Genomic DNA, 24378 nt, shown 5'->3' with positions numbered 1-24378 from the left:
CAAGTGAAACTCACTTCCAAACCATAGAGGCCAACAACATTATCTCGCCCTCCGAGAAGAAGGTTGTTGAAATGCCCAGTATTACATGTCTACAGCACCGAAATTACATATTCATATCTTTTTGGTTTCTTCTCAAGACACATTCTATGTTCTAAGCCCATAAATGTATACAGATTAAAATGCAAATGCAAATCCCTCACTGAAGCAAAATATACCCCAGACTGTTTTTACCATAGAGGCCAACAACATTATCTCGCCCTCCGAGAAGAAGGTTCCCGCTGGTCAGAGGGGACCCCTGGTCAAAACGAAACTACATTTCGTTTTCCATTTTCTTGCTTAAATCAATTCATTTGCACCCGTGCCAGTCTCCTCCTTCAGACCCCTGGCCCTCTTTATGTGTTTGTTTCTTTATTCTCTTTTCCAGCACTTTTGTTCTCCCTGCATAGATCACAAGGCTCTCCATGCGGCCCCAGAGCGTCAGCCAAGTCTGACCTCTCTCAATTAGACGTCTCTTCCCGGCCCTGGAGGTCGATCAGTTCGGCCTCACCTCAGTGAGGGCAGTTCACAGAGTAGTCAAGGGGAAAACCCTATTCTGTTGCTAGTCACAAGCACTTAGTCTTAATTACAATACAGTTGCCCCCTGAAACATGGGATGTTATATTCAATACAAAATGGAGAACAGATTTAAATAGATAGGTATAGTAGAAGTGACTGAGAAAGTAAAGGACCAAAGAGCAGAAGCACAGCAAATGGTTATTCTGATTAAATGATTAATGGTTAAATAAAGCTTTCCTCCTGAAATCAATCTGGACATATTCACCAGGAAGTAAGTCTAAAACAATAGATTTAGTGCCCAGCAGCCTTTAAAATGTTCTGTGTGAATCAATCATGTCATAGATGTTTGCTAATAATCTGGCTGAATCTAAACTGACACCTATTGGCTGTAGGCCTAAATACCTGATGATCATATCCTCAGTGGATTTTCCAGCCCTATATCTTTACTGAACTCCGGGGTGTCCATGGAACCCTCATAATTAAAGCTTAGGGCATAGCTGGGGTGTACTGGAAGATTAACTGTCTAGATACTGTATGTGGATTGTTTGTGGATATTATATTGCCTAATTAAATAAAACATTCAAATGTAAAAGAACAAAGTCTCAATTTGCAGTATTTAGTTGGAAATGTTTTACCAGCAAAGACAGGTGGAGATGCAACACCAGTCAGTTCTTTTTTTAAAATGAATAAAATCAATATTTAGATTCATTAAGTTTTTCCAGACAATTGCTAAAGTAGTCAACAACAAAATGTTACATGAAAATCACACAGAAAAACAGCGGTTTCATAGATTACTGTTAACCAATGCTGTGTTAATATTTTCAATATTTTTGTCCTTGGAGGGACCTCTCTAAAAGAAGGTGGAAGGTTTGTCAGCTTTGCGTGCTAACCCCAAGATTGTTATCAGTGAGGGGGAGGCTATGTAGCCAAATGATATAAGCCAAAAATATTAACAAATGAATACAATTATAACAGTGGATGTAAAAATACAATTCAAACAATTGAACGGCAATAAAAATACATTTAGTATAGAACCTTCCTTACAAAGTGGTCAAAGACAGATTATAAAACTTTTGTTACATACAATATGCCATACCATTTAACATATAAAAACACAGAATCACAAAGCCATCATAACATGTGGCCTTTTAAAAAAACTACATATAACATGACACGTTGCATCAGTCTGATACAATCCCCTGTAGTAATTACAAAGATATAAAACTGTACTTTGGTTAAACGTCCTGTGCAAATGCATTATTCAGCAATTATTTACACAGTACAGCTGAAACATCTGAACTTATATGAGATACCTTACTAAAATTCTACATCAGAATATTTACTGTAACTTGCATTTTAGTCAGAGAGACATGTTCCATGTGTCTGTGCTCTAGCCAGGTTCTTGACTGTAATATTGGCCCGTCATGCTCTTCACTCTCCTTGTCTATCGTGGGCTGCAGCAGGTGACTGCAGAGAAGTATTGCAGCAGGTCCTCCACAGTGAACTCCAAGGATATTCCAGACCCCGGGTAGCAGCGCTCAATCAGCTCCTCAATCACGCGGTACTGACGAATGAAATCCTCCTGCATTGCTCTCCACACCACCTGCTAACACAAACCAGAACGCTGTGGGAAAGGGATCTCAACCCACCCGGCAACACAGGCCCTTATAAACTGTAACCAATTCATGGGTGATACTGTGCAGAGCAGTGGACTGGCACTGTGCCAACATCAATGGGCTGACTATAGCCCTTTATAGTGTGCCTTAATACAAAATCCACCCCAATACCCTAACCCATATATACTTCAATTCCCTCTGATGCCAGCAAGGTGGACAGAACGCTAAATATTGTGCACTTTGTACATTTAGATGCCAACTGTATTCTTCTCTCTTCCACAACCAAAATTCCCTTGCAGCTCTGCTCCTATACTGGTGATCTATGTAGCACTGTCTCCGACATACCAGATTCCCTTCCAGCTATATAAAGATTCCCTTTAGCTCTGCCCCCAGTATATACACTCCTCCAAACAGTTAAAAGATATTAAGAAATGTGTATATTAAGCATTATAAATCCCCAAATCCTGCATTGAAATCATTGTGAACACCCCTGCAAAACAAATGTAAAATGTAACTTTAGCAACATCTTATCATTACCTGCAGCAGGTTCTCCTCTGAGAGCTGCCTGTTGATCTTCCTGTACAGCATCTCCAGTGCCTTGCGCACCTCTCTTCCTGGGTATTTCTCTATCACCTTCCTCAGCTCCTGCTTGCTGTAGGCCAGCTGGAAATGTACTTCTTCCTCTTTAATCCCATGAGCCACGCAGGCCTTCACCCCATCAAAGAACTCCTGAAACAGGGAGAGTAAACAGTTTAGCTACAAGAACTAGACATAGGGCAATATGGGCAGCTAGAGGGACTGCACACCACAGGTACAACTGCACTGCCATCTGGTGTTACTTGACGACAGCAGCACAATAATGGGAAATGGAAATAGGTATCAGTTTGGTTCCATTAGGTTAGTGAGCTAAAAACTATAAAGTGTATAGTGAGGTACTTTAGAAATACAATTTGAATGTTTACACTGTCCTTGGTGAAAACAGTGCCCCCCCCAGTGCTGGAGGCCTACTAACCTGAGACAGATAGAAAATAAAGAAGCCTTACTTGCTGCTGGAGCACAGTATAGTGTTTAAAATAATGACTGTGGATATTTATATTGTGCATACTTCTACCCTGTGACAGCATAATCCTGGTGAATCTCTCAAACCTACATTGAGTTTCTCCAGGGGCAGCCCCAGGTAAGTGGTGACAAAGAGCTCCAGGTGCTGAGAGTACTTCTCTTTTGCCTCCTTCCTCGTGGTCTCCAGGCTGGGTACCTTCATTTCAAGCAGGAATGTGTAAATGTGGTGAAAGTTTACCATCATCACCACATTAAGGGGCATCTTTAAGGTCTGGAGAGCCATGTTTTCAACTACAGAAAATAGAAGGGTTTTGAGTGAGTAACTTGTCTTGATATTTTTGCAATGTATTCCTAAACTGTCTGAAATTGATAATACAAGAACGGGCAGTTACATTATTATTATGACTTGTTTCTTCTAGAAATGTGGCCATTGCACTTAACACTATCAAGACCCCTGGTCTGAGTTTGTCCTTTGATGAACTTGCATTTTTATCTTTTATCTTGAGTCTTTCCCAACTAAATCAAAACATTTGCTTATGCATCAGTGTATAAAAATTGTGGTCAAATATGTCATTCGTTTGTGTGCCAGCACTGTGCAGATGGAACGATTTAATAGCACTTTTAATATGGTGTAATTTTACCTGAGGACAGGGAGACATGAATATAATAACTGACAGAAGACCAAATTGATTTTATTCTTAAAGTAAATAGCCCTACATCACCTTCTACATTTGTTTGTATAATGTTTTTATAACTGTCTTAACTAGTTTAAACTAGTTTTCCACTACTATAAATTCAGTGCTACTCATGAACTGCCCACTGTCTTATGATTTCTTTCCAGCCATATGAAGCATGACATTTCAACTATGTTGCCTCCACATGGTCTATACTACAGTATACTGTAGAGCAAATTACTATTCATGACTTTGAGGAATCCACTTAATGAAAGATAATGGACAGTTAGCGTTACACATTATCAGTAAATTGGTGCAACTGAATCACTCAAAGATAGTAACGACAGTTGTCTTTATTTGAGCTATGTGATTCTAAAAAAAAAATTAAACAACACTCAGCCAACAATGTAGCATTGTTTAGCTCTCTGTGTACTCACTGCTGTTAAAAGCTGCATAAAACAGTTTGTTGTAGGCCTTGTCCACATCTCCACGTCCCTCAGTATTTTCAAGTACGTTTTCTGCCAGAGTGACAAAATCCTTGAGTCGAGTCACAAATGGCAATATGCCAATCTTCACTTTCTTAGGAAGCTTGGCATTCTCAATCTCTTGATATAGAATTTCCTGATAAAATAATACATATACATATTGTCTCACTAAGACAAGTTTAATTCACCTATCTGTCCTCTGCTATCCTATCTTTAAGACTGCTATAAACAGGCCCTCTCTCAAGCCAGGACTTTACCTTGCACATATTACTTAACGTGTCAATTGTGGGGAACTGATGCATAGTTCTTATAGTCTGTTAGTGTTAACCAAAGCTTAAAAGCCTTACAGTCTAGCAGTAAAAACTAGCAAGCTACGTACATGCTTTCACTGAATCTTCACCGCCAAAACTGCACGAGTGGCGCATCCAGTAAAGGCACTCCGCGTGGAGTGCAGGATGCGAACTATAGCCTGGAGATTGCAGGTTCGAATCCAGGCTATGTCATTGTCGACCATGACCGGAGGTTCCCAGGGGGCAGCACACAATTGGCTGAGGACCGCCCAGGTAGGGATGGCTTAGGATGGCAGGGCAATCCACGATTCACTGCGCACTAGCGATCCCTGTGGGTGATAGGGTTCCTGCAGGTCTGCAGTGGAGCCATTCAGGTCTGTGTTGTCCTCCGGCACTATAGATCTGATGGTTTTGTTGTGGATCCGCAGTGCTAAAAAAGAGGGCTTGGCAGGAACGTGTTTCGGAGGACGCATGTTTCATCCTCCGTTTCCTGAGTCGCTGGGGGGTTGCAGCTGTGAACCAGGATCAATAATAACTCAATTGGCGATTCCAAATTGGGGGGAAAACTGGGGTAAAAATCATTGGAAACGACTAAATTAAAAATAAATAAATAAATAAATAGCTAAACCAATTGTATAGTACTCCATATATTACTTGTATACCACATATGTGGCTAAGTAACTCAGAGAACAAATTCAGTTATTCGTATAGTCGAGATAACTTTTTTCTACACAAGCCAAAATTGCCAAAATAGACCCTGACCTGGTTCAAGTACAGCAGAAAACTCCTCAAACAATTAATTATCATCTACCTAAAACAGAAACCCAGAGAAATGGCAACACATGCTGTGTGGTCCAGTGGTTAAAGAAAAGGTGTGACCCAGAGCAAGTCACTTAACCTCCTTGTGCTCCGTCTTTCGGGTGAGACGTAATTGTAAGTGACTCTGCAGCTGATTCATAGTTCACACACCCTAGTCTCTGTAAGTCGCCTTGGATAAAGGTGTCTGCTAAATAAACAAATAATAATAATATTTTAAATCAATGCCTGTGTTTATTGAGGAAAATTTAGCTACAGTGATTAACACAGCTTGCCTGTGCTCTATCATGCTTTTACTCTGCTTGTACAATGCTAATAGATTAGGGGACCACACTTACAATGCACTGCTGAAAGTTGCGCTTGCCCAGCTGCAGGGTGTGGTTGAGAACTGCGTTGAGGAAGGAGGCGCAGGGAGTGTTTTGGTTGATGGCCAGATGCTGACTCGTTCTCTTCAGCACGTACAGACAGCTGAACAGGTACACCTTGTCACACAGGCTCACCAAACTCCGCAGCTCCAGCTCCACGCTGCCAAGGACCCCACTCACCCAGGGGTCTGACACCGCCTCCAGCCTGCGGACAGAGAAGAAGCAGATGCAACCGTCATCACCATTCATCACCAGTCAACAGAATGTAGTGCCAACAAAGTTCTAATGGCTATAATACAATTTGCCTACATTATTTTATGATACAACAATAACGAGACCAGCATTGTCAAGCGTACTTACTCATCATACATGGACTTGTAAGATCCTGGTGCTTCTGAACATCTTTTATTGAAAGTTGTCTGTAATAACACAAGCAGTGGTAACATGGTTATGTGCAACACTCATTCACCCTAACAGTAGATGGACTTACTGGTTATTTTAATAAGCGAGCACCATAAGTAAGGGCTGATAAGAGAGCTGAATCTAAGGGTACAATTTTATATTCAATGTTATATTCTTAGGAAATATTCTGTTTAAGGCTTTGGTATTGTGTTTACAACATACTTCCCTTCAAACTACTGTATAAGTGGCGCATCAAAGAAGAATCATATTTGTAAATGAGGAGCCAGATATAGAGGTTGCAAGAGAGTAATGGTAAAGTCACACATCTCTGTTGTTTTATTTAGTGCAAGTTGGGGTAACCTTGGCAGTTAGGGAGCCGTATTAGCTCAAAGTTTAACCTCTTCACTTGGAATGCCAGGGATTACACAATTGCTGTCAGTGATGTAAACAGCTGGTAAGAATGCTACAATCTATTGTCAAGGGCTTTCTCTGATCAGGTCTCAAGTACTTTAGTTATATCCTAAGAACAGACTGTACCAAAGGATCAGAATGTAACCTTCTATACGGTGGTATGTAGTCTGTCCACTTTGTAATCACAGTTCTGCATGTACTGTTCCAAACATCAGACACCAAAAAGAACCATGAAAGGAAACCCCTAAGACTCACCTCAGCAAACAGGTTTTGCTTGTTTTCTTCTTCCTCCAACCAAAAGAAAGAAGTGAGAAACTCCTGCTCTGCGATGCAAACAGGTTCTAGCTCTGTCAGTACCAATTCCAGCACCTGGGGGAAAGCATGGGTCATTTACTTATTTAATTTATTGATTGATATCTGATGATTTGTATGTTTTTGTTTTAATTTTGCTTAACCCACAAGGGCTTCCCCTCACCTCTTCCATTAATTCCTGGCCTGCAACACTGCATAATGTGTTGATTTTGTGATGGTGTGTGGACAAGTACACGTGGGTGGGCTGAGACTCCCAAAATCATTTCACTGAACCCTGAAGTGCATTTATTTGGCCATGCTGTGGCTAGTTAGACGACCCTTCCACTGACCTTATCCACCACCACCCTGCGAGCCATGTCCACTTCTGTCCGGTCAGTGGTGGAGAAGCGCAGTCGAGGCCGGGGCAGGTTGGAACTTGAGGGGGTCGCTCTGTCAAGACTGTCCTGGAAACCTGAAAAAAACTATTTTTAAACCTTGTTGAAGGGAGCAGCAGTTTCTGTAGCAGGGCTGACAACCCCATTTCAAAGATGCAGGTTAAAGTAACAGGTGAAATGTCTGTGTTACAGTGGCAGTGATTGTGAAGCTCTGTCTCACCAGTGAGCCACACCTCTTCACGGAGCTGTAAAGTGGCAGCAGATGTGAGCCTCTAATAGGGATAAGGACCTGTGTATGAGCACAGCAAATTCACAGAACCTGTTCTGTTCAATCATTTTTGAAAAGCAATTTATTTTGTGAGAACAGTTCAGTGAAAGGAAAAATACAGCCTTGACCTAAATTAATCGGTCGCCAAAGGAACTATAAACATTTGTAGCGGTTTCAATCCATTAAAAAAAATAAAAAATAATTAATAAATAAATAAATAAATAATCCTTACTGAGTATTTACTAGATTGTGACTATAAATTATGATTACCTGAAGTTACCAGCTGAAGGTTTTACCTCACAAATAAAAATCCAGTACCTACCCAATCGTTTACTGTCCTTAAATCCACACACTTTGAACCTTGCCAGGTCAAATACATCCTTCATTTGCTTTTCATAAAGTTTGCCTAAGTTATCAGCATAGACCTGCAACAAATACATGCAGTTTTATTGTTAACATCTCATGAAAAGGCCACAGTGTTATTTTACAGATCACTGATGAATACAAATATACGGCACAATTTCTAGTTTGTCGGAAAAGATGAGGAACCAGCTAACCACGTCAATTATATTGTGAAGAACACATCAAGTACGTGTGAAATGTGTTGTATAGTACAGATAATGGATTTATAGCCCTCCAGATAACAATTAGTAATTTAAAAATAACAGTGGAATGGACCAGAGAATTAGAATGGAAACACAACAACAACCACTTCACATTTTTAGAGCATATTTTGTTTCAGTTATTCCTTATAACACAGAGCACACAAAAGCTAATGTTATTAAACATAGATCTGAAACGATGCAAAGGTATGTTATAGAAATCAAGTGAAATAAAAGACTTGCACTAATAAAATATAAATTACACAGATATAAACAGCAAATAGCAAATATACTGCAGCTGATTAAAAATAATAGAGTTAAGAGACTGAGAAATAATGCCTCAGATAATGAAAAAAAAAAAAAAAACCTGCAATGCTTATAGTCCTAGGAAGTTTATAAAAATGTGATCAGGGGTTTTCATTTACAGTTATTTATCAGCAGATGGCAGCAAAACAAAAGGCTGAGTCTGTAATATAGGGTGCTGCAGTATCTAAAACCAAGAATACTTGAATTCAACAGAAACTAAAGTGGCAATGTGCTTTGCTTGTAGATAAGTTAAATATTTCCTCAACAGTAATATTGCTTAAGATTCGCTGGGTTTATGCAATTATTAAAAGCATAGCAAAATACAGTAAAAGCACACTGACAGCATGTGAGTTAATCGTGTTTTATCACATGATAAAGCAAAGTAAATACATCATGTGATGTTAAACATAGCACAAACACGAGAAAAGCATAGTACATTTCAAAATTCAATATGGGAGAGAGACAGGTTATTTTAAAAAAAGGTTGTGGTCAGCTGTTCTGAAACTTTAGTTATAATCATGAAAAATAACCTGAATGCTTGGGATAAACTGCTTTGCCCACCTTGTACAGCTCATTGAAGATGACAGGGTTGGAGTTCCTGAGCCAGCCCATGAGTGACACATAGGGCAGCAGCTGCTGGTGGAAAGCTGTGTGTTGGGGCAAAACCAAATCAGCACCGTCTTCATGTGGAGCAGCACCTTGGTCCATCCCCTTTAAAAACATGTCAATAATGTGAGTATAATGATTTGACACTGGAGTAAAACAGACCTGTGAATCAATCTTGCTTTAAATGGACCATTAAGTGCTGCTGTTGCTTTCTGGTACCTACTGCAGCCACTTCATGTGTTATTGTTGGCCAGACTTACAACAATGGTCTAACTGCAATCAGAAGTAGAGCACAGAACATGATTACGGTCTAGGAAGCCAACATCTTCAACACAGCAGTAGTATTGTTGCTAATGCTAATTAGAGGTAAGAAAAGGCCTTGATTATTTCAATGGCATTTGCAGTCTCTTTCTATGCAGTGGTGGTAGCTGCAGAGCTTTAATGAAATCAAGGTCATGTCAAGATTTTATATTGTAGCAAAGTTGAATCTTTCGATATGTTTGTATAAAATAAACGAGAGTCAGACAACAGTTGCTTATTTTGTGTGTGTTCTGATTTAACTTATTTTTGATCATTCCAGTTTGATTTTTTCCTATTCTATCAATCTCTGCCTGGCACAGAACAATTCTAGTCCACCCAAAGTAGAGTGTCTCCTACCTGTAAAACAATGATTTTGTTGAGGTGACTGACAAAGCGTTTTTCAAAGTTCTGTCGCAGGCTCTCAAACTTTATTAACTGTTCAGCCACACCTTGGAGTTTGCGGTGCTCTGCAGTAAAATAAAAGGAAAAGAAAACAAATAGAATGGATAGGAAAGGACAATCAATAGGAGGCAGCAATAAAGCTGAGCTGAATTCTGAATTGCATGATTGAAGGATCATCTAAAACTTCTGACCAACATAAGTAAACAGTGAACCTCATTAATAAATGACAGAACAGAAATAAAACCATCAAGCACTTGATCAGTTGAAGAATCACTATACCAACGTTGGACAAATTGCATCTATCTTGGATTTTAAGGGCTCATTATTATCACATTTTGGTTTAATAGATAATTGAGTTTGGAAAACAACAAATATATGAATAATATAATAAAAATGCCTGCTGCTGAATTGCTGACCAAACAAATGTGCTGTTTCATAGTGCTGTATAATGCTCAAATAGGTCAGGTACCTAGAGTAGATTAAAAAACGTAAGCCTATGCATTGATTCTATTGTTTGAAAAGCCTTGGGGGAATTACCTTTTCTACAGAAATCTAAATCAACTAGCAACAGTTATTATTATACTTCTCCGGGACAACTGTGAAAAGATGAATAGATATGCAGGTTTCTTAACCTTGGACAAGGTCAATATATGTCACAACACACTGGTCAGGTTTACAGTGTAATAATACCCACCACTATGATAAGTAAAGCATCTGAATACATCATTTGCAAGAAGCCCTCACAACCCTTAGCAACGGGTTGCTGTAATGTAATCCTTACCATTCATTGAGACATTGACATTAAAAATGTAATAAAAGTTGAATTTGTTTCCCAGGTTTAATGATTTCCTGTGTTGAAATAAGCAATTTCAGCCTTAAGGTTTTTTTTCAGAGAATTAGATTTTGGTTTTTTAATCTCACTAGTAAAACACTCAGGTGTCACTACAAAACTATTAGATACTGCCCCTGGGCGAATGGTGTTCTAGCAGCCAAACAACCTCTTCTCATTATGAAGATTTCTTTTTTTTTTTTTTTATCCCCACAACCGATCAAACAGTAACCATGTTTTAACCATGTTTTAAGAACATGTATGAAACATGCACAAAAGATAGAACTCCAGTTTTAAACGTAATATGATATATTATATTTTAATATTACTGTAAGGAAGGTCATTACCTGGTGCCAGGCTAGTGTTTGCACATCTGGATAAAGCCTGTGCAGCAATGCTGCAAGCCTCTACATGTTCAGTGGTGTCGAGGCTTCCATAATTCAAAGCCCAGACATGTTCATCATTCAGGGTCAGACTATCCTACCAACAGAACCAATAAAGAAGCATCCATCTTAAAGCAGGCAAAATAGTTCTAGTACAGTTAAAATACTGTCCATATACAGTACTAAATTGTACTACATGCAGTATATACTCTATATGGTAACACTTGAAAATAATAGCTGTACATTAATATGAATTCCATTTCCAAAAGAAATTAGACTGCTCAATGTGCTAAAACATTAATTTAGCATTTATTTTGATCTTTTCTGGTCCAACTTTGTTGTAACTAAATTGACCATGATGAATAACATTTACAGTCTCAGTTCTCACCTAGCTATGCATTGTATATTGTTTTCTATGCTCTGCATAGAAAACAAGACTGTGTGGGTGTCGGAAAATGTGACTAAAGCTGGGAGAGGGCAGAGTGTGTAGATGATGTTAAAAAGAGATTCATTTAGTTTGCTGCTTTCTCTTTTTTTATTTTTTTTGTTCAAAGGCTTGCATAACAAAGACACATACATAACCTTTCCGATGAGCCACTCCTTGCAACACCAAATGTTTAAAAGGTTTAGTGGTATGCCTGTAGGAGATCTACAGCAGAATTATTAACACCATTCACAGTCTCTTGGAAACTACTGCAGTTAATCTCCCGTAGATGTTTAGTAAATTCAAATTACAGAAGGTTTTATTGTATCAGAAGGCAATTTAGTAGAACAATTGCAAATTGTTATTTATTATTATGTAGACAAGCTGGTTCCTACCGCTAAATAAGTGACCTCTCTCTGCAGCTTCTTCTGGTTGTTGTCGATGACCTGCAGCCAGTAGTTGCTTTTGTGGATGCTGTCCATCTGCTCTTTGACGCTGCGTAGCAGCTCGTCGTGAACACGGAGAGTATTCTCCAGACACAGCACCTCCATCAGGCCCTCATCAATCAGCTGGACCAGCTGGCTAACCTGCTTCTCTGACTCCATGATCGCCATGATGTTAGCCTGGGTGGGAAGCAGTACAGCACGTCAATATAGCTTCTAAAGCTGAATTACGCTGTAGCACTTCAATACAGTCACACACAATTATTCATTTTGACATAAGCCAAAATATTTGTTGACTTCCCTTATGTTTTTACCTCATACTTACAGCTTGTGTATCAGAGAGAATGTGAGGTCTAGAATTTATCATTGATTGATCAGAGACAGGTAAAATTTGTAAAATCACAATGGGAAAACATAAGCGACTTAACTTTTTAAAAATGCATTTTCAACCTATAGTGCTTGACTCCAAAGCCCAGTTTGTATTGGGGAGGACAATAAAAGTGTCAGCAAAAGTGCTGTTACACAATAGAGATATACAAAAAATAAATAAATAAATATCATAGCTTAATTGCCCTTCCCATGTAAGATGTTTAGATTTATATTATTTAGTTGTAATATTTAACACATTTAACACATAACATGTATTTAAATAAGATATTTAATAGAGCATAATCCACACATGGCTATTTTTTTTAAAGGAAAGCTAATATTTAGCACATTAGAATCACATTGCTATTACAATCAAGGCATGTTTATTTGCTGCATTTGTTTGGGTGCATAATCTAATGATTAGCAATTTTCTGACTTTAACAGTGCTTCTAATAAACATGACCCTGTGATTAGTGAACAGAACCAGAGACTGTACTACATAATAGTCGTTTTTATATACATATAACAGAGCCTTTCTTTTTGCAATACCTAAATTGTATCTACTGTGCTACATGCAGTATGCAGTACATCCTTTTGGGTTCTCCATTACCGTGTATTGTACATACATGCTTTCAGAGCCTACTGTGGGCCTATAGGCCTATTTATCCAGCGGGAACAGCAGTTAAAAAGTAAAATGCATGAGTGAATGCTTTACCTCTGTGGTGCTAAATATCAGTCTTAAATAGTAAGGTTGTTTATTTAGCAAGATCACTAAAAAAGACCAATGACTATGAACTTAGTAGCTAGAAACCAGTTTTATTCTCAGTATTTACTAAGTATTTCAAAAATAAAATACATTACAGTGTATGAACAAAAAGCTATTTTTTCTACCTGTCTGTCTTACTACAGTATTTCAACTCTCTGTACATATTTATAAACATCCAATGTGGTATATTCAGATATAGTGCTGTGGTTTGCACTTCTGTACAAATGTCTATATCTTCATTTCCTGTTTTTCCAACAACCTGTTGGCAGGTCTAACTCACAAAAAACACCTTTAAAAAAAAAAAAAAAAAAAAAAAGATCAACTGATAAACCATGTTTTTTTGCGAGGAAGACTTAACACATGCGGCTCGGTGAATTCTGACATATGCTGTTAGACGCTTGTGTCAGCAGTATTGCCAACCACACCTCTGCAGAAATCATGAGACAAACTCTTAGAAATCAAGCGATTTGGTGTTCGATTTGCGAGATTTTATTTTTCAAAACATACTCCAATATTTCAATGCTAAGAGACAACCAATATTTTCAGTTGTTTTTTAAACCTCGTTAACAACAGCTTATATTGAGTCTATAACACCTCACATCTCTTACAAACCTCTATTAGTGCTTCTCAATATGCATAACAAAACCAGACAATCCAGATCACCATTCAACACTACAAACAACATTATCTATTATCATGACTGTTACTGCTGCGCAGACAGCTACTGCAAGGACAGCTCCTGGAGTGTTGCATGTTTAGCAGTATGAAGGAGCTGGTAAGCAACTGCTCCAGTCTGGGTTGAATTTGCATCTACAGTGTTTGCGCTTCTTTGAGTTTTCCGCCATGACTAACGTATATCTTTCGAAAAGCGAAAAATCCCATGATCCAGTAGTACTGTCGCAAGATCGCGAGCAGGTCTTAATTTAACTTAGAAATCGCGTGTCTTGCGATGAATTCGCAAAAGTTGGCAATTCTGTGTCAGTAAAGACGCACAGTAGAGGTACAGTAGGAAATAATACTGCTCCTCCACCGCAGGTGTGAGAGAAGCTTACATACCCAACACAGAGGCAAAGATAATTTACATAATGTATGTACTGTGATTCTTTGCAATTTACAATTGGCATGAAAATAAAAAACACACATGTAAAAGGAGAAGTCACAATGTTAGTAAAGATAATGAAATGGAGGAAACTTGATTAGCAGGTGTCCTGTATCTGCTACAGCGTATGTCCAATTAAAATAAATGTTTCAGCACAAAAAAATACATATTGAAAAAAATATCTTCAGATACACTGCTGTGCAAAAGTCTTAGACATGTTGCATTTTCTACTCTGATGCATTATAAGCATCATCAATTCATTCAAAGCCTCCACTAGTGTATTCTACTATTATAACAACCTTGACTTGCATAAAGAAGGAAAAACACCATTGAGTAAATTGTTGATGCTCATAATGCATCAGAGTAGAAAATGCAACATGTCTAAGACTTTTGCATAGCAGTGTAGATAGATGGAGAAGACAGATAGACACTATTATTTTTATTTAGCAGACACCTTTATCCACGACTTACAGAGACTAGGGTGTGAACTATGCATCAACTGCAGAGTCACTTATAACAACATCTCACCTGAAAGACGGAGCACAAGGAGGTTAAGTAACTTGCTCAAGGTCACACAGTGAGTCAGTGGTTGAGCTGGGATTTGAACCGGGGACCTCCTGGTTACAAGCCCTTTTCTTTAACCACTGGACCACACTGCCTCCTATTAGCCATCTATCACAGCATGAACTCCAGCTCCCCTTTGGTAACCCTTCACAAAAGTGGGTACTATAAATGTTTCTAAAGTGTTTCTAATTGTAGATTGAAAAAAGGTCCTTAAATTAAATTCAGAAAGTCAGATTCTATCCAGTGACAGCTCCTGTTACTCCTCATCCAATCTCCTACCTTGTCAAGCACCTGCAGGTCAGTGCTGAGTGTCTGTGCAAAGACCTGAGCATCAGACACAGCCAGCTCACTCCGCTCCATCAGCAGCTCAATGTCTGCTGCTTCCTTGACCGTCAGCTGCTGGTACCCTTCTCCAGCGGGTTCACCTGTCCCCACTTCGGCCTCCAGAACCTGGGTCTCTGCAGAGAAACAGCAGGGCAACTCCCAAAATCAACATAGAACAGATTAAAATACAACCTATTTCACAGGTGGTTAAGGGTTTTATCAGAATCATATTCCTTTGGTGTTCTTTGTAAACACAGAAGAACACTTTGTCAGAAATTGGTTTCTGTAGCTGAAGATGTTATGAGTGAGTGTTTAATGAAGTATTGGGTGATTATCAGGTACATACAATCCTGCTAGTACTGTAAGCTCACAATACATCCGATTAAATGACAATTCAAGCTGACCCTCACAACACAATAATGGCATATGCCTTTCAGGTGAACAAATAATTGTGGATGAAAGAAGAAATAAAAACTGTTTTTGTGCCTAACCATTACTGCATATTAAATAGCTTAGTGAGGGGGCGGCAGGATATCACTGCTGATTTATGTTAATCTCAGCCAGCCAAGCTGCTAACGCTACAGAACAATCCCCCGATCTGCAAAAATAAAACTGCATGCAGACTTAACATAAGCGGCAAGCTGTATCACCAAGCTGCGTTCTTCCGTTTTACAGGAAACACTGACGGTTTTATGTCTGTTACATGAATATCTCATTTAAAGAATGTCTTTGAAAGTTGGATAAATAATGTTTGCCAATCGAGAAATTAATCTGTTGTTAGCATAAAACTTTTTTTTGTTTAAATTAACCCTGGTAATCTGTACAAATGCACTGTATATCCGTGGTATTTATATTTGTATTTATATTTAAAAAAAAAAAAAAATGGTTCTGAATGAAATGGTGTCCTTGTTTTTTTGGGTTTTTTTTTTTTGTAAATTACAAGTAAATACCCTGATTAACAACTTTTGCACAATAATTTGCTGTTGATCAGTTTTCCCCAGCAGTAATCTGTACACATTTTTTGTGTGGTTGTAGGATAAATTGGTTCATTCTGGTCAAACTGACTTAAGACAAGGTTCTGTTGCTATTGAGAGGCATTTAATATTGTTTTAAGCCATGTTTATATACACTTTATTACAAAAAAATATTTCCATTACTTTTCCAATTCCAGATAAAACCACCTCTGCTAGCATAATCCAGACTCCAGGCCAAAACAGATAAAAAAGGTCAAAAGAAGAAATATTGAAGGTGAAGCAATTGTAATTCTTCAGGAATAATTTAGGACTAAAGGGCCACGTAAAGCTACAATGCAGGCCGCAATGTCGCATCTCATCATCCTTATTTTGTCAGTTGAGCTCTTTTGTCTCCATGCAACTGTTATTTCGCTCTAAAGGTGACGAGAGATTTCACCTTAGTGTTGGGAAGCAATTTTGAGGACATAAATATTTGATGTCACTAAAATGTATCTTATCAGCTCTGGGGTTATTGCTCAGAACTGTTTTGTAACCTTTAACCATGCTCATATTCATTTATGTGTTGCTGGCAGTTATAAAACTGTGTTCTGTGTACAGTCTGTGTTTTTTAAGGGAACTACGTGACACTTAAGTCATTATTCCAAATAGTTTTATGAAAAATAAGGCTATAAAACACAAAGTAACTGCAGCGTATTCAAAAATGAAGAAACAAAGTATGTAATGATATCATATAAGTAGTAAGGCAAATTTCAGCAGTAGAATACAAAAATAAATTTGTTCTCAGCTGTTTTAAGAAAAAGGTTTGGTATAACATACAGTGGTAATATCGTAATGAGCCTAAATAAGTTACATAGTAAAAAGACAAGACCATATGGTTCAAGTCCTTCTATCGTTTTAATTCTCTACAAAAACATTCCTGCATAAAAAAAACAACATGTTTTTTCAATTGGCCAAAATGTATGTTAACCTGGATAACATGATTACAGCTTAAAATAAACACTGCAAAAAGGGTATCAGATCCAACAGAGTATAATCCTCTGACAAATGCACCTGAATTGTCCACTTTTTGTTACAATACAGATCTTGAAGTGCTCCAATTTACTGCTCCAGGTATCTGTGCAACATACAGTACAACCCTTCACTGCCTGCACAAGGGTACCAGGAAGGAAAGGCTCAAGGAGATGTCTGTCTCACCCGCACATGGTATGAGGTAGCGAAAGGTTACAATGAACAGGAAGCAGAGAAGGGTGTTGTCTGCTGTAGGTTTCCTGCCTGAGTGCTGATGATACACACTGATGCTCAACCTGGCATGAATCATGTGGTTACAGCCTGTTCCTCTCGCTTCCTGAATCCTGTCCTTGACATCAGTTTTAGTATCATAAGACAGCACTCTTTTTGTCTCCCCATTTTACTACTATTATTCTTAAAATATGTTTTGTATTATTAAACTACACAGGAAAGGATATATATATATATATATATATATATATATATATATATATATATATATATATATATATATATATATATATATAATGTTTTTTTTAATTTTGCATAGGAGTAAAGAAAGAAAGCTTGACATTGTTAGATGTAGTAGCTGCAGTATTGGATGGTTCACGCAGACCCCCTCTGGCAATAATCTGGGACTACCTTACCCAAGGTAAGTCCTAGATTAGTACTCATCAGGGTCTGTGAAACAAGCTGTATAAGAATGTATAAGAAATTAGCTAAGAATTATGAGCTTTGGCAAAAGGAAAATGAGATCATATCTTAAACACAAGCGGCTATTCCCCCAAGCACCAAAGAGAACGTGTCTCTACATTTCAGGAGACAGCTTTACCTTGCAGGATGTCAGGGCTGATGTTGATGAACTTGACTTTGTTCTGCAGGTATCGCTGGTTGAGTTTCCACATGCAGGTCATAAATGCAATCTTCTCTGAAGGGCTACTGGCTACCCACTTATAAACCTTGTCCAAGTGGAAATCAAACTCAGCCGTATCCTGCGGAGCAAGCACAACTGTTATTTTCAATACCAGCCTATTAAAAGCAGGAGTGTCACAGAGCTGACTAATGGTCTGGACTCACACTGTCTAAAAAATAATTACCCATCGGGTCAATCACTTTCAGACCTTCGAGACAGACTGATGACACCCTACAGTGAAAGAGAGGTTGGGGTCTATAAGGGCATCTTGCCATGGTGAGCTTGCCATGGTCACATTGACCACTGGTGCATAATGAGAAGCACAGCCAGAAATACCTGGTGTATCTAATATTGTTTTTGTTAATGACTTTTCAGCTTGTAACAGGGATTGCACAGAAGCTTGATGATAGTAATTATACAGTCAATACAAGATGAACGGTGTCTGTCTGTTTAGCCCATAATGCTCCCCGTATTGCCTGTGTAGTCACGAACACTGATTGACTACTGAGTCCCACTACTGTGTATTTAAGGCAGATTACTGGTTGCATTCAACATTCAGCCTTGAATAAACTAAATGCAGAATCAATTTTGTTTAAGCAGTGATGTGAAAGTAAATTTCAATCCTCCTGTTTAATATTCCTGTTGGAAAGATGAATTTCTACCAAAAAAAAGGAGTTTAAAGAGTGTTAAAAAAATAATTCTGCCTTGCGTTTCTAAATCCTATTTTCTTTTTACTTACGTTTGAGATTGTCCCTATGCAACTCTGAAATACCATACAAAAATACAAAAGCTATTTCACTTTATGTATTTTGCTTTCTACCATTCATAAAAAGGTAAGCTTGTGCCTGTCTATAACAAGCTAATTTTTTTTTTCAATTTTTCAAGTTACAGGAAAACATGTGAAGCATAACGTTAATGACAGCTAGCAGACATCCAAGGTATCACATCCTATCACACGGGAAGTCAAGCAGACAAAAGTGTTATGAAGTCACAATGAAGGCAGTTGCTGAAACATCTATTTACTTGATATTCTACAACAACGGGGAAAATCCAATTTGCAGAACCCTAATAAAATATTTATTATGCCAACTAGGTTTGAAAATAAAAGGATTTGTCTTCTTCTTATTTATTTTGTACTTTCCAATAAGACAGTTCCATACATTTACAACAGTAACAGTAAATATCTTTTTTTTCAAGCTGTGTTAATGTGAGATATCTTTCTGACCTTGACTGCATCCTTCCCATCTACCAGCATCAGGTCCTCCATTGCCCAGCATGTAGACTGCTTATACTGCCCGCGGTCTGACTTCACTTTCACTAGGGAGATCTGCACAGGGAGCTCAGAAGTCACTGCCCAGGAAGAAAACAGAAAGAAACGTAATGATTCTGAAACTCATAGTTGGATTAAGTAATGTATATATACCGATTGTAAAAATAAAAAAAATTAAATTTGCACATATGCGTTTTGTTAATGCACCCCACGTGTGGGCCATCAGGAAAATAGGTTTTTATAATCAATAGGTTTTTATAATCAGATCCATACTGTTTAGGAGGTTACTGATTTAATTCAAACCAGGGATGCATCAAGTATGCCTTCTGGGTTTAACTACCGTCGTCCCATAATAAATCTAGCCAAAATCAATATCCACCCTAACAAGTGGGTAAGTGCTGACACAAATGACGCATACATCAGGGCTAAGAGTGCTTTTGTAACTGTATGCCCTGAGACATAAATCACTGCATCTGTGGAATGCTGGTTCAGCATGAAATCATACTCTGCTTGCATGACAAGATCTCTCCGGGTGATTAAACTACAATGTTAGATGGGAAATGATACCAGCAAATGGAAACATGCAACTCGAGATGCATGCTAAGCACTACAGTAAAATAACCTTGTCATTAGGCAGGATCATCTGTACATATTAACCTATTGTAAATCATCTTAAGTTAGAAGAATGACCGGACATTGTGCATCAAACTTATAAAAGTCATACATTTAGCCATTTAAGTGAGTGTTTTTAGTGTATTTCTCTCGGTACAGTAAAAAATGGTGCCCATTATAGATTATTTTTATGTGTTGATGGTCTTACATTTTATGAACTTGATTTAGATCCTTATTTCTGAAGACGGAAGATTCTTAAGAGGATCAAAGGAAAGCTAACATGTTGCCACCCACTTACTTTATCTCTGCTTAACTGTCTTGGCTGGTATTGTGATAAATATTTCAATGCAAATCACAACACCTCACTGTACTGGTCAGATCCATTTTATTAGCCGTCTGCAACAAGGATGATATCTACACTCTTCAGAATGTCACAGTGGATAATAGCACCTGTAAATCCAGAATGACAACATTCCCCTCCAGCAGTCCCCAGAGACAGGGTAACAATTGCTAACCTCACAATCAACAGAACACAATTAAAGTTCATTATGTCTCACAATCTTTAAAGACAGAATAACAGTACAATAATAAAACTGGGAATATGTCAGTAGACAATTCTTAAAGCACTAAGGTGCCAAAAAACAACCACAAGTGGGGTCAACAATAAACTTCCACATTTTTGCTCTTGCTCTCCAGTCACCCAATACAGTTCTTATGTTTACATGCACAAGAAATCAATCCTCTTGTAACTATAATTTATTTTATTTTTTATCAAATGCATAGAGTAAAAAACATAATTGCGTTTGGAGGAATCAATGCTTCTGAACCTTTGTAATTGAATTCGATTAAAATCCCAACCTGATTCCAGCAACTACAGAGTGTTTTAGATTCCTCAAATAAGTATCTTCAATCTGATTAGATTGGGCATGTACTGTAAACTTAGCAAATTACTGCTAGCTACACTGGGCCTTTACTGGCCTATTCAGACCTGAACAAATCTGACACTTTAGAAATTGTTACTGTGTGGTGTAACTAGCCGTTCACCTCAAAATCAAGCTCAGGTCAAGTGTACCAAAGCACAAAATCACCACACAATCCAGCACCATTGTCTGTCTTTGATTATGAGAGGCCTAGGTCCTAATAAAGAGATATTCAGGTCTGGACAGAGGTGCGCACAAAGAGCTGTGAGGGGAAGCCTTCATGCCTCTTCATGCCATTAAAGCTCTTGACATGAGCCCGGACAATAAATAAATAAATGCAGTTTCTCAAATTCTTTATTAGATGTGGGTAGAAAAAAAATATTGTGAAATGTCGTAGCAAGTTTAGAGCAACATGACTTAACTACAACTCTAGATTGCCGGTGGGGAGGAACATTGCTAAACATACTGCTTTGAGAAAGCTGGATTTACAGTGTGAAGCATAAAAAACCCTCCCGTGCTCCAAACAGGTTTATTTTAGAATGTGTTGGTAACCCTGCTGGGCTGCAGTCTTTCACACCAAAAGAAAAAAAACAACGCTAGCTCTCATGATCCATCACCCAGCCTGGCTGAGCCATACTTCGTTTATATTTTACATTATCAGTGGTTTCACAATTTAAACACGACTCATGTTGTATATTATGTGTATGCTCAGCAGCTGAGCAAGGCAGTCAAAGAAAATACACCTATTTAAATAACCTTTTTAAGATTCTAAAAAAAGTCATGTTAGCTTTAGAGGCATCTACCAAGTTGATACTAAATGCTCAACTATTTACTAAGTTACTATTTTAACTGATTGCATTATATCATTAAATCAAATGACACCATCTTCCTCTGATAACAGTTAGTCCTTTAATGTATACCACAGCATGGCTGGGCCATGTCCTTCCCAATGTTGTTCTAACTCTGCGTTAAAAGCGGAACGCTCACCTGCTGCACACAAAATTGAGTTTTTCTTTTTCTTGCCCCCCTTCCAGACATGAACGATCCCCAGCAGCCTCTCCTCTTTAGGGGTGAAAATCTCCCGCTGCAGCAGGTTCCGGATGGAGGTCATGACGATCTTGCTGGGAAGGAAACCCACCAATCAAAAACTAAAATGCTTTGATACTTCAGTGTGTCAGGTCAACCACACAAAATCCATGTAACCTCTGATCTAATCACTGGATTGATTTAAACTCTTCAGGATACAACCCCTTTCATGAAAACCCTCCTGCATTATGAAGTGCAGTCTGATTAGAAGAAATGTATGTCATTATTAGATGTCTGAGGTTTTCTATATGAGTCAGCAATGCACTAGCTGGAAGTGGTTTCAAACAGTCCTGTGCAGCGCTATGTCCTGATTGGTTATAAAAAGGGCCAAGTCTCAAGCTTCATGATCACAACATTTTTAATGCTGGTTTCAGTGTTTGTTATAGTGACAGCTGCTGGAAAACTAACTGCAGAGTTGGGTCAATACAATAACAAATGAAGAGGATTCAAAACCTATTCTGAGATCCCATGGGTATACTTTTTATTTCTTGGTCCCCTCTAGTTTTAGGTTGATGTTTCACTTGTTTTATTTATTTATTTATTTATTTATTTATTTATTTACAGCTATGGCCATGTTTTGCATCACTTGAAATTAAAATAAATAAATAAACATAATTTAGATGTTTTATTTAACATCATGTAATCAAAGAAATTCCAAAATTATATCGCAAAAGTTTACCGGAAGCCATAATAATAGTACAGTGTTTCACATTTAATTTCAAAATGTCACATGTTTCAATTGTTGTCAATGTTTTCGTTAAATATATGGAAACCTTCAAAAGCAGTATGTAATTCAATGTTGATGTAACATTATTCAGCCAGTTTCATTCGACTTTATGAAGCAACATTTATTAATTCGGACACTGCTGTGTGTTGAACTATAAAAATAATAAATTAATAAATTATCTGCTTACTGAACTATATGTAATTAGGTCACTTCCTTACACATTCTTCAAAGTAAAAATGAATTCCCCTATTTCCTAATTTGAAATCAATATGTATGTCTGAAAGAAAAAATGCTCTTTTGCTTACCTTTTTTTTTAATAACTTTATATTAATCTTCCATAGAAACGATTAAAGTCTGGATATTCTGGAACAATGATTATTTCACTTATTAAGTACAATAATTCACGTTAAATGTTCAACAAAAGTATGTACAGTATTTATTTATGTACTCTGAATGCCACGTTCCGACATGCTCCTGTCTCTATGGATACACAGGAAGCAAAGTTCTCAAAAGCGGCTGGTACAGGTGTTTCCATGGAGACACAGGAAGTGTGATGTTCAGGCTCTCACCCAGTGTAGCATTGTTTCGATGGAGACAACATCCTCAAATATAAAACTTAAATGCATCTTGTTTTGCAATGTTAAACGTTTAACAAAGTAGGAAATCTAGAAACCAGTTTCCTAGTTTCCTGCTATATGTGGTGTTTCCATGAAGACATAGGGAGTATGAACTCAAGGACTGAAGGTTTCGTATTTATAAAGGTGCAGTCGTTTTTTTTTTGTTTTTTTTTTTTTTAAAAAGAAATGACAGCAGCATGCTATGTTAATGGTAAAGTGTAGTAAAACATACTAAACATAAAAGAACTGGAATTGAGAAAAAGTGAGTTTGGTGAAGTGTAAAATGAGCATGCACTTTAATAGATAAGCTAGCTATGGGAAAATATGTGTGTTATCCGTTTGTGGAATGTTGAAGTCAACATATTCCATAAGAATACAGTAGTATCTTTGGCGAAGTTTCGTGTTTCCATGGAAACACGTGTATGCCAGTATGACAGCTAGAACTTCTTTAGAGAAAAAACAGGCCAAATATTTCAAACACAAATACAGTATTTGGATCTGCAGTGAAAGGACATCACGTTATTTGCAACAAAATATCTCGAAGTAACGTTTTGTATCCACTGGGGGTCACTGTGTTAACATGCAAAAAAGTTCTTTTTTTCCATTCAACAGAGAATGGGGACGTCAAAACTAATATTTTTTAATACCTTGTCTCCTTTAAGGTTTAGTATCTGTCCCACAATCATGCAAATTAAACTATATTTAAAAACGTATTGGTATCTCTTTTTTAATTTTTTACTACATGTCAGTAGTTTAGCCTTTTCTGTGTACTTTTATCTCAAACAGATTCTTGCCTCGATTTGTTTAGTTGAATGCTGTTTGTAATAAGTTCAAATAGTAACCCTAAAGCTCTCTGTTCAGGGATTTAGCTGCAGCAGTTCTCAGACAGTATGGGCTTAGTTTAAACCATACTTACAGTGCTAAATATTATGTGACGTTCTCATATGATGTGTGTGGGTGTGGGTGTCATTCCCAACCATATAGTGTCCTTACTATATGTGCCACATAACTACACAAATCTGCACGTCACACACACACACACACACACACAGGACACACAGCATTTGTCTAATGCAGTATCTATCTAAACACATTCACTGTGCTACTGAAGCTCATGCTGTATGTCTGTATTTCTGTGGATCGTGTGATTTACCGATATATGTGTGTGTGTGTGTGTGTGTGTGTGTGTGTGTGTGTGTGTGTGTGC

The 24378-nt window shown here is 37.8% G+C and overlaps 1 protein-coding gene across 3 annotated transcripts; it reads right to left on the bottom strand.

Moving 5' to 3' along the window:
• Positions 1 to 1562: 1562 nt before the first annotated feature.
• Positions 1563 to 23103, bottom strand: LOC117411820 (exocyst complex component 1-like). 3 transcript variants are annotated; one of them, XM_058989204.1, is made up of 18 exons: positions 22860 to 23103; positions 21729 to 21862; positions 19165 to 19289; positions 17859 to 18018; positions 15000 to 15178; positions 11875 to 12102; positions 11020 to 11152; positions 9799 to 9908; positions 9097 to 9246; positions 7950 to 8052; positions 7315 to 7436; positions 6929 to 7042; positions 6221 to 6279; positions 5834 to 6065; positions 4342 to 4525; positions 3322 to 3521; positions 2709 to 2900; positions 1563 to 2161 (listed from the first exon to the last, which is right to left on the bottom strand). In XM_058989204.1, the coding sequence occupies exons 2-18, from the start codon at positions 21850 to 21852 to the stop codon at positions 2000 to 2002; spliced, it is 2577 nt and encodes an 858-aa protein (XP_058845187.1). In that variant the 5' UTR covers positions 21853 to 21862; positions 22860 to 23103; the 3' UTR covers positions 1563 to 1999. The 3 variants fall into 3 exon arrangements, with proteins under 3 accessions (XP_058845187.1, XP_058845185.1, XP_058845188.1); XM_058989202.1 differs by lacking the exon at positions 22860 to 23103 and having other exon boundaries at positions 21729 to 22058; XM_058989205.1 differs by lacking the exon at positions 22860 to 23103 and having other exon boundaries at positions 1563 to 2158; positions 21729 to 22058.
• Positions 23104 to 24378: the final 1275 nt, after the last annotated feature.

The sequence above is a fragment of the Acipenser ruthenus genome, chromosome 16, assembly GCF_902713425.1.
Source record: "Acipenser ruthenus chromosome 16, fAciRut3.2 maternal haplotype, whole genome shotgun sequence".
Lineage (NCBI taxonomy): Eukaryota > Metazoa > Chordata > Actinopteri > Acipenseriformes > Acipenseridae > Acipenser > Acipenser ruthenus.
This window is presented reverse-complemented; position numbering and strand designations above follow the sequence as displayed.

Excerpts from the sequence above, each read along its gene's own strand:
- LOC117411820 (XM_058989204.1), bottom strand. The coding sequence starts at position 21,852 with ATGACCTCCATCCGGAACCTGCTGCAGCGGGAGATTTTCACCCCTAAA. Across the intron at positions 9,247-9,798 it reads ACAAAATCATTGTTTTACAG|GGGATGGACCAAGGTGCTGC; the intron begins GTAGGAGACACT and ends ATGTTTTTAAAG. Across the intron at positions 7,043-7,314 it reads GCAGGGTGGTGGTGGATAAG|GTGCTGGAATTGGTACTGAC; the intron begins GTCAGTGGAAGG and ends GCTTTCCCCCAG.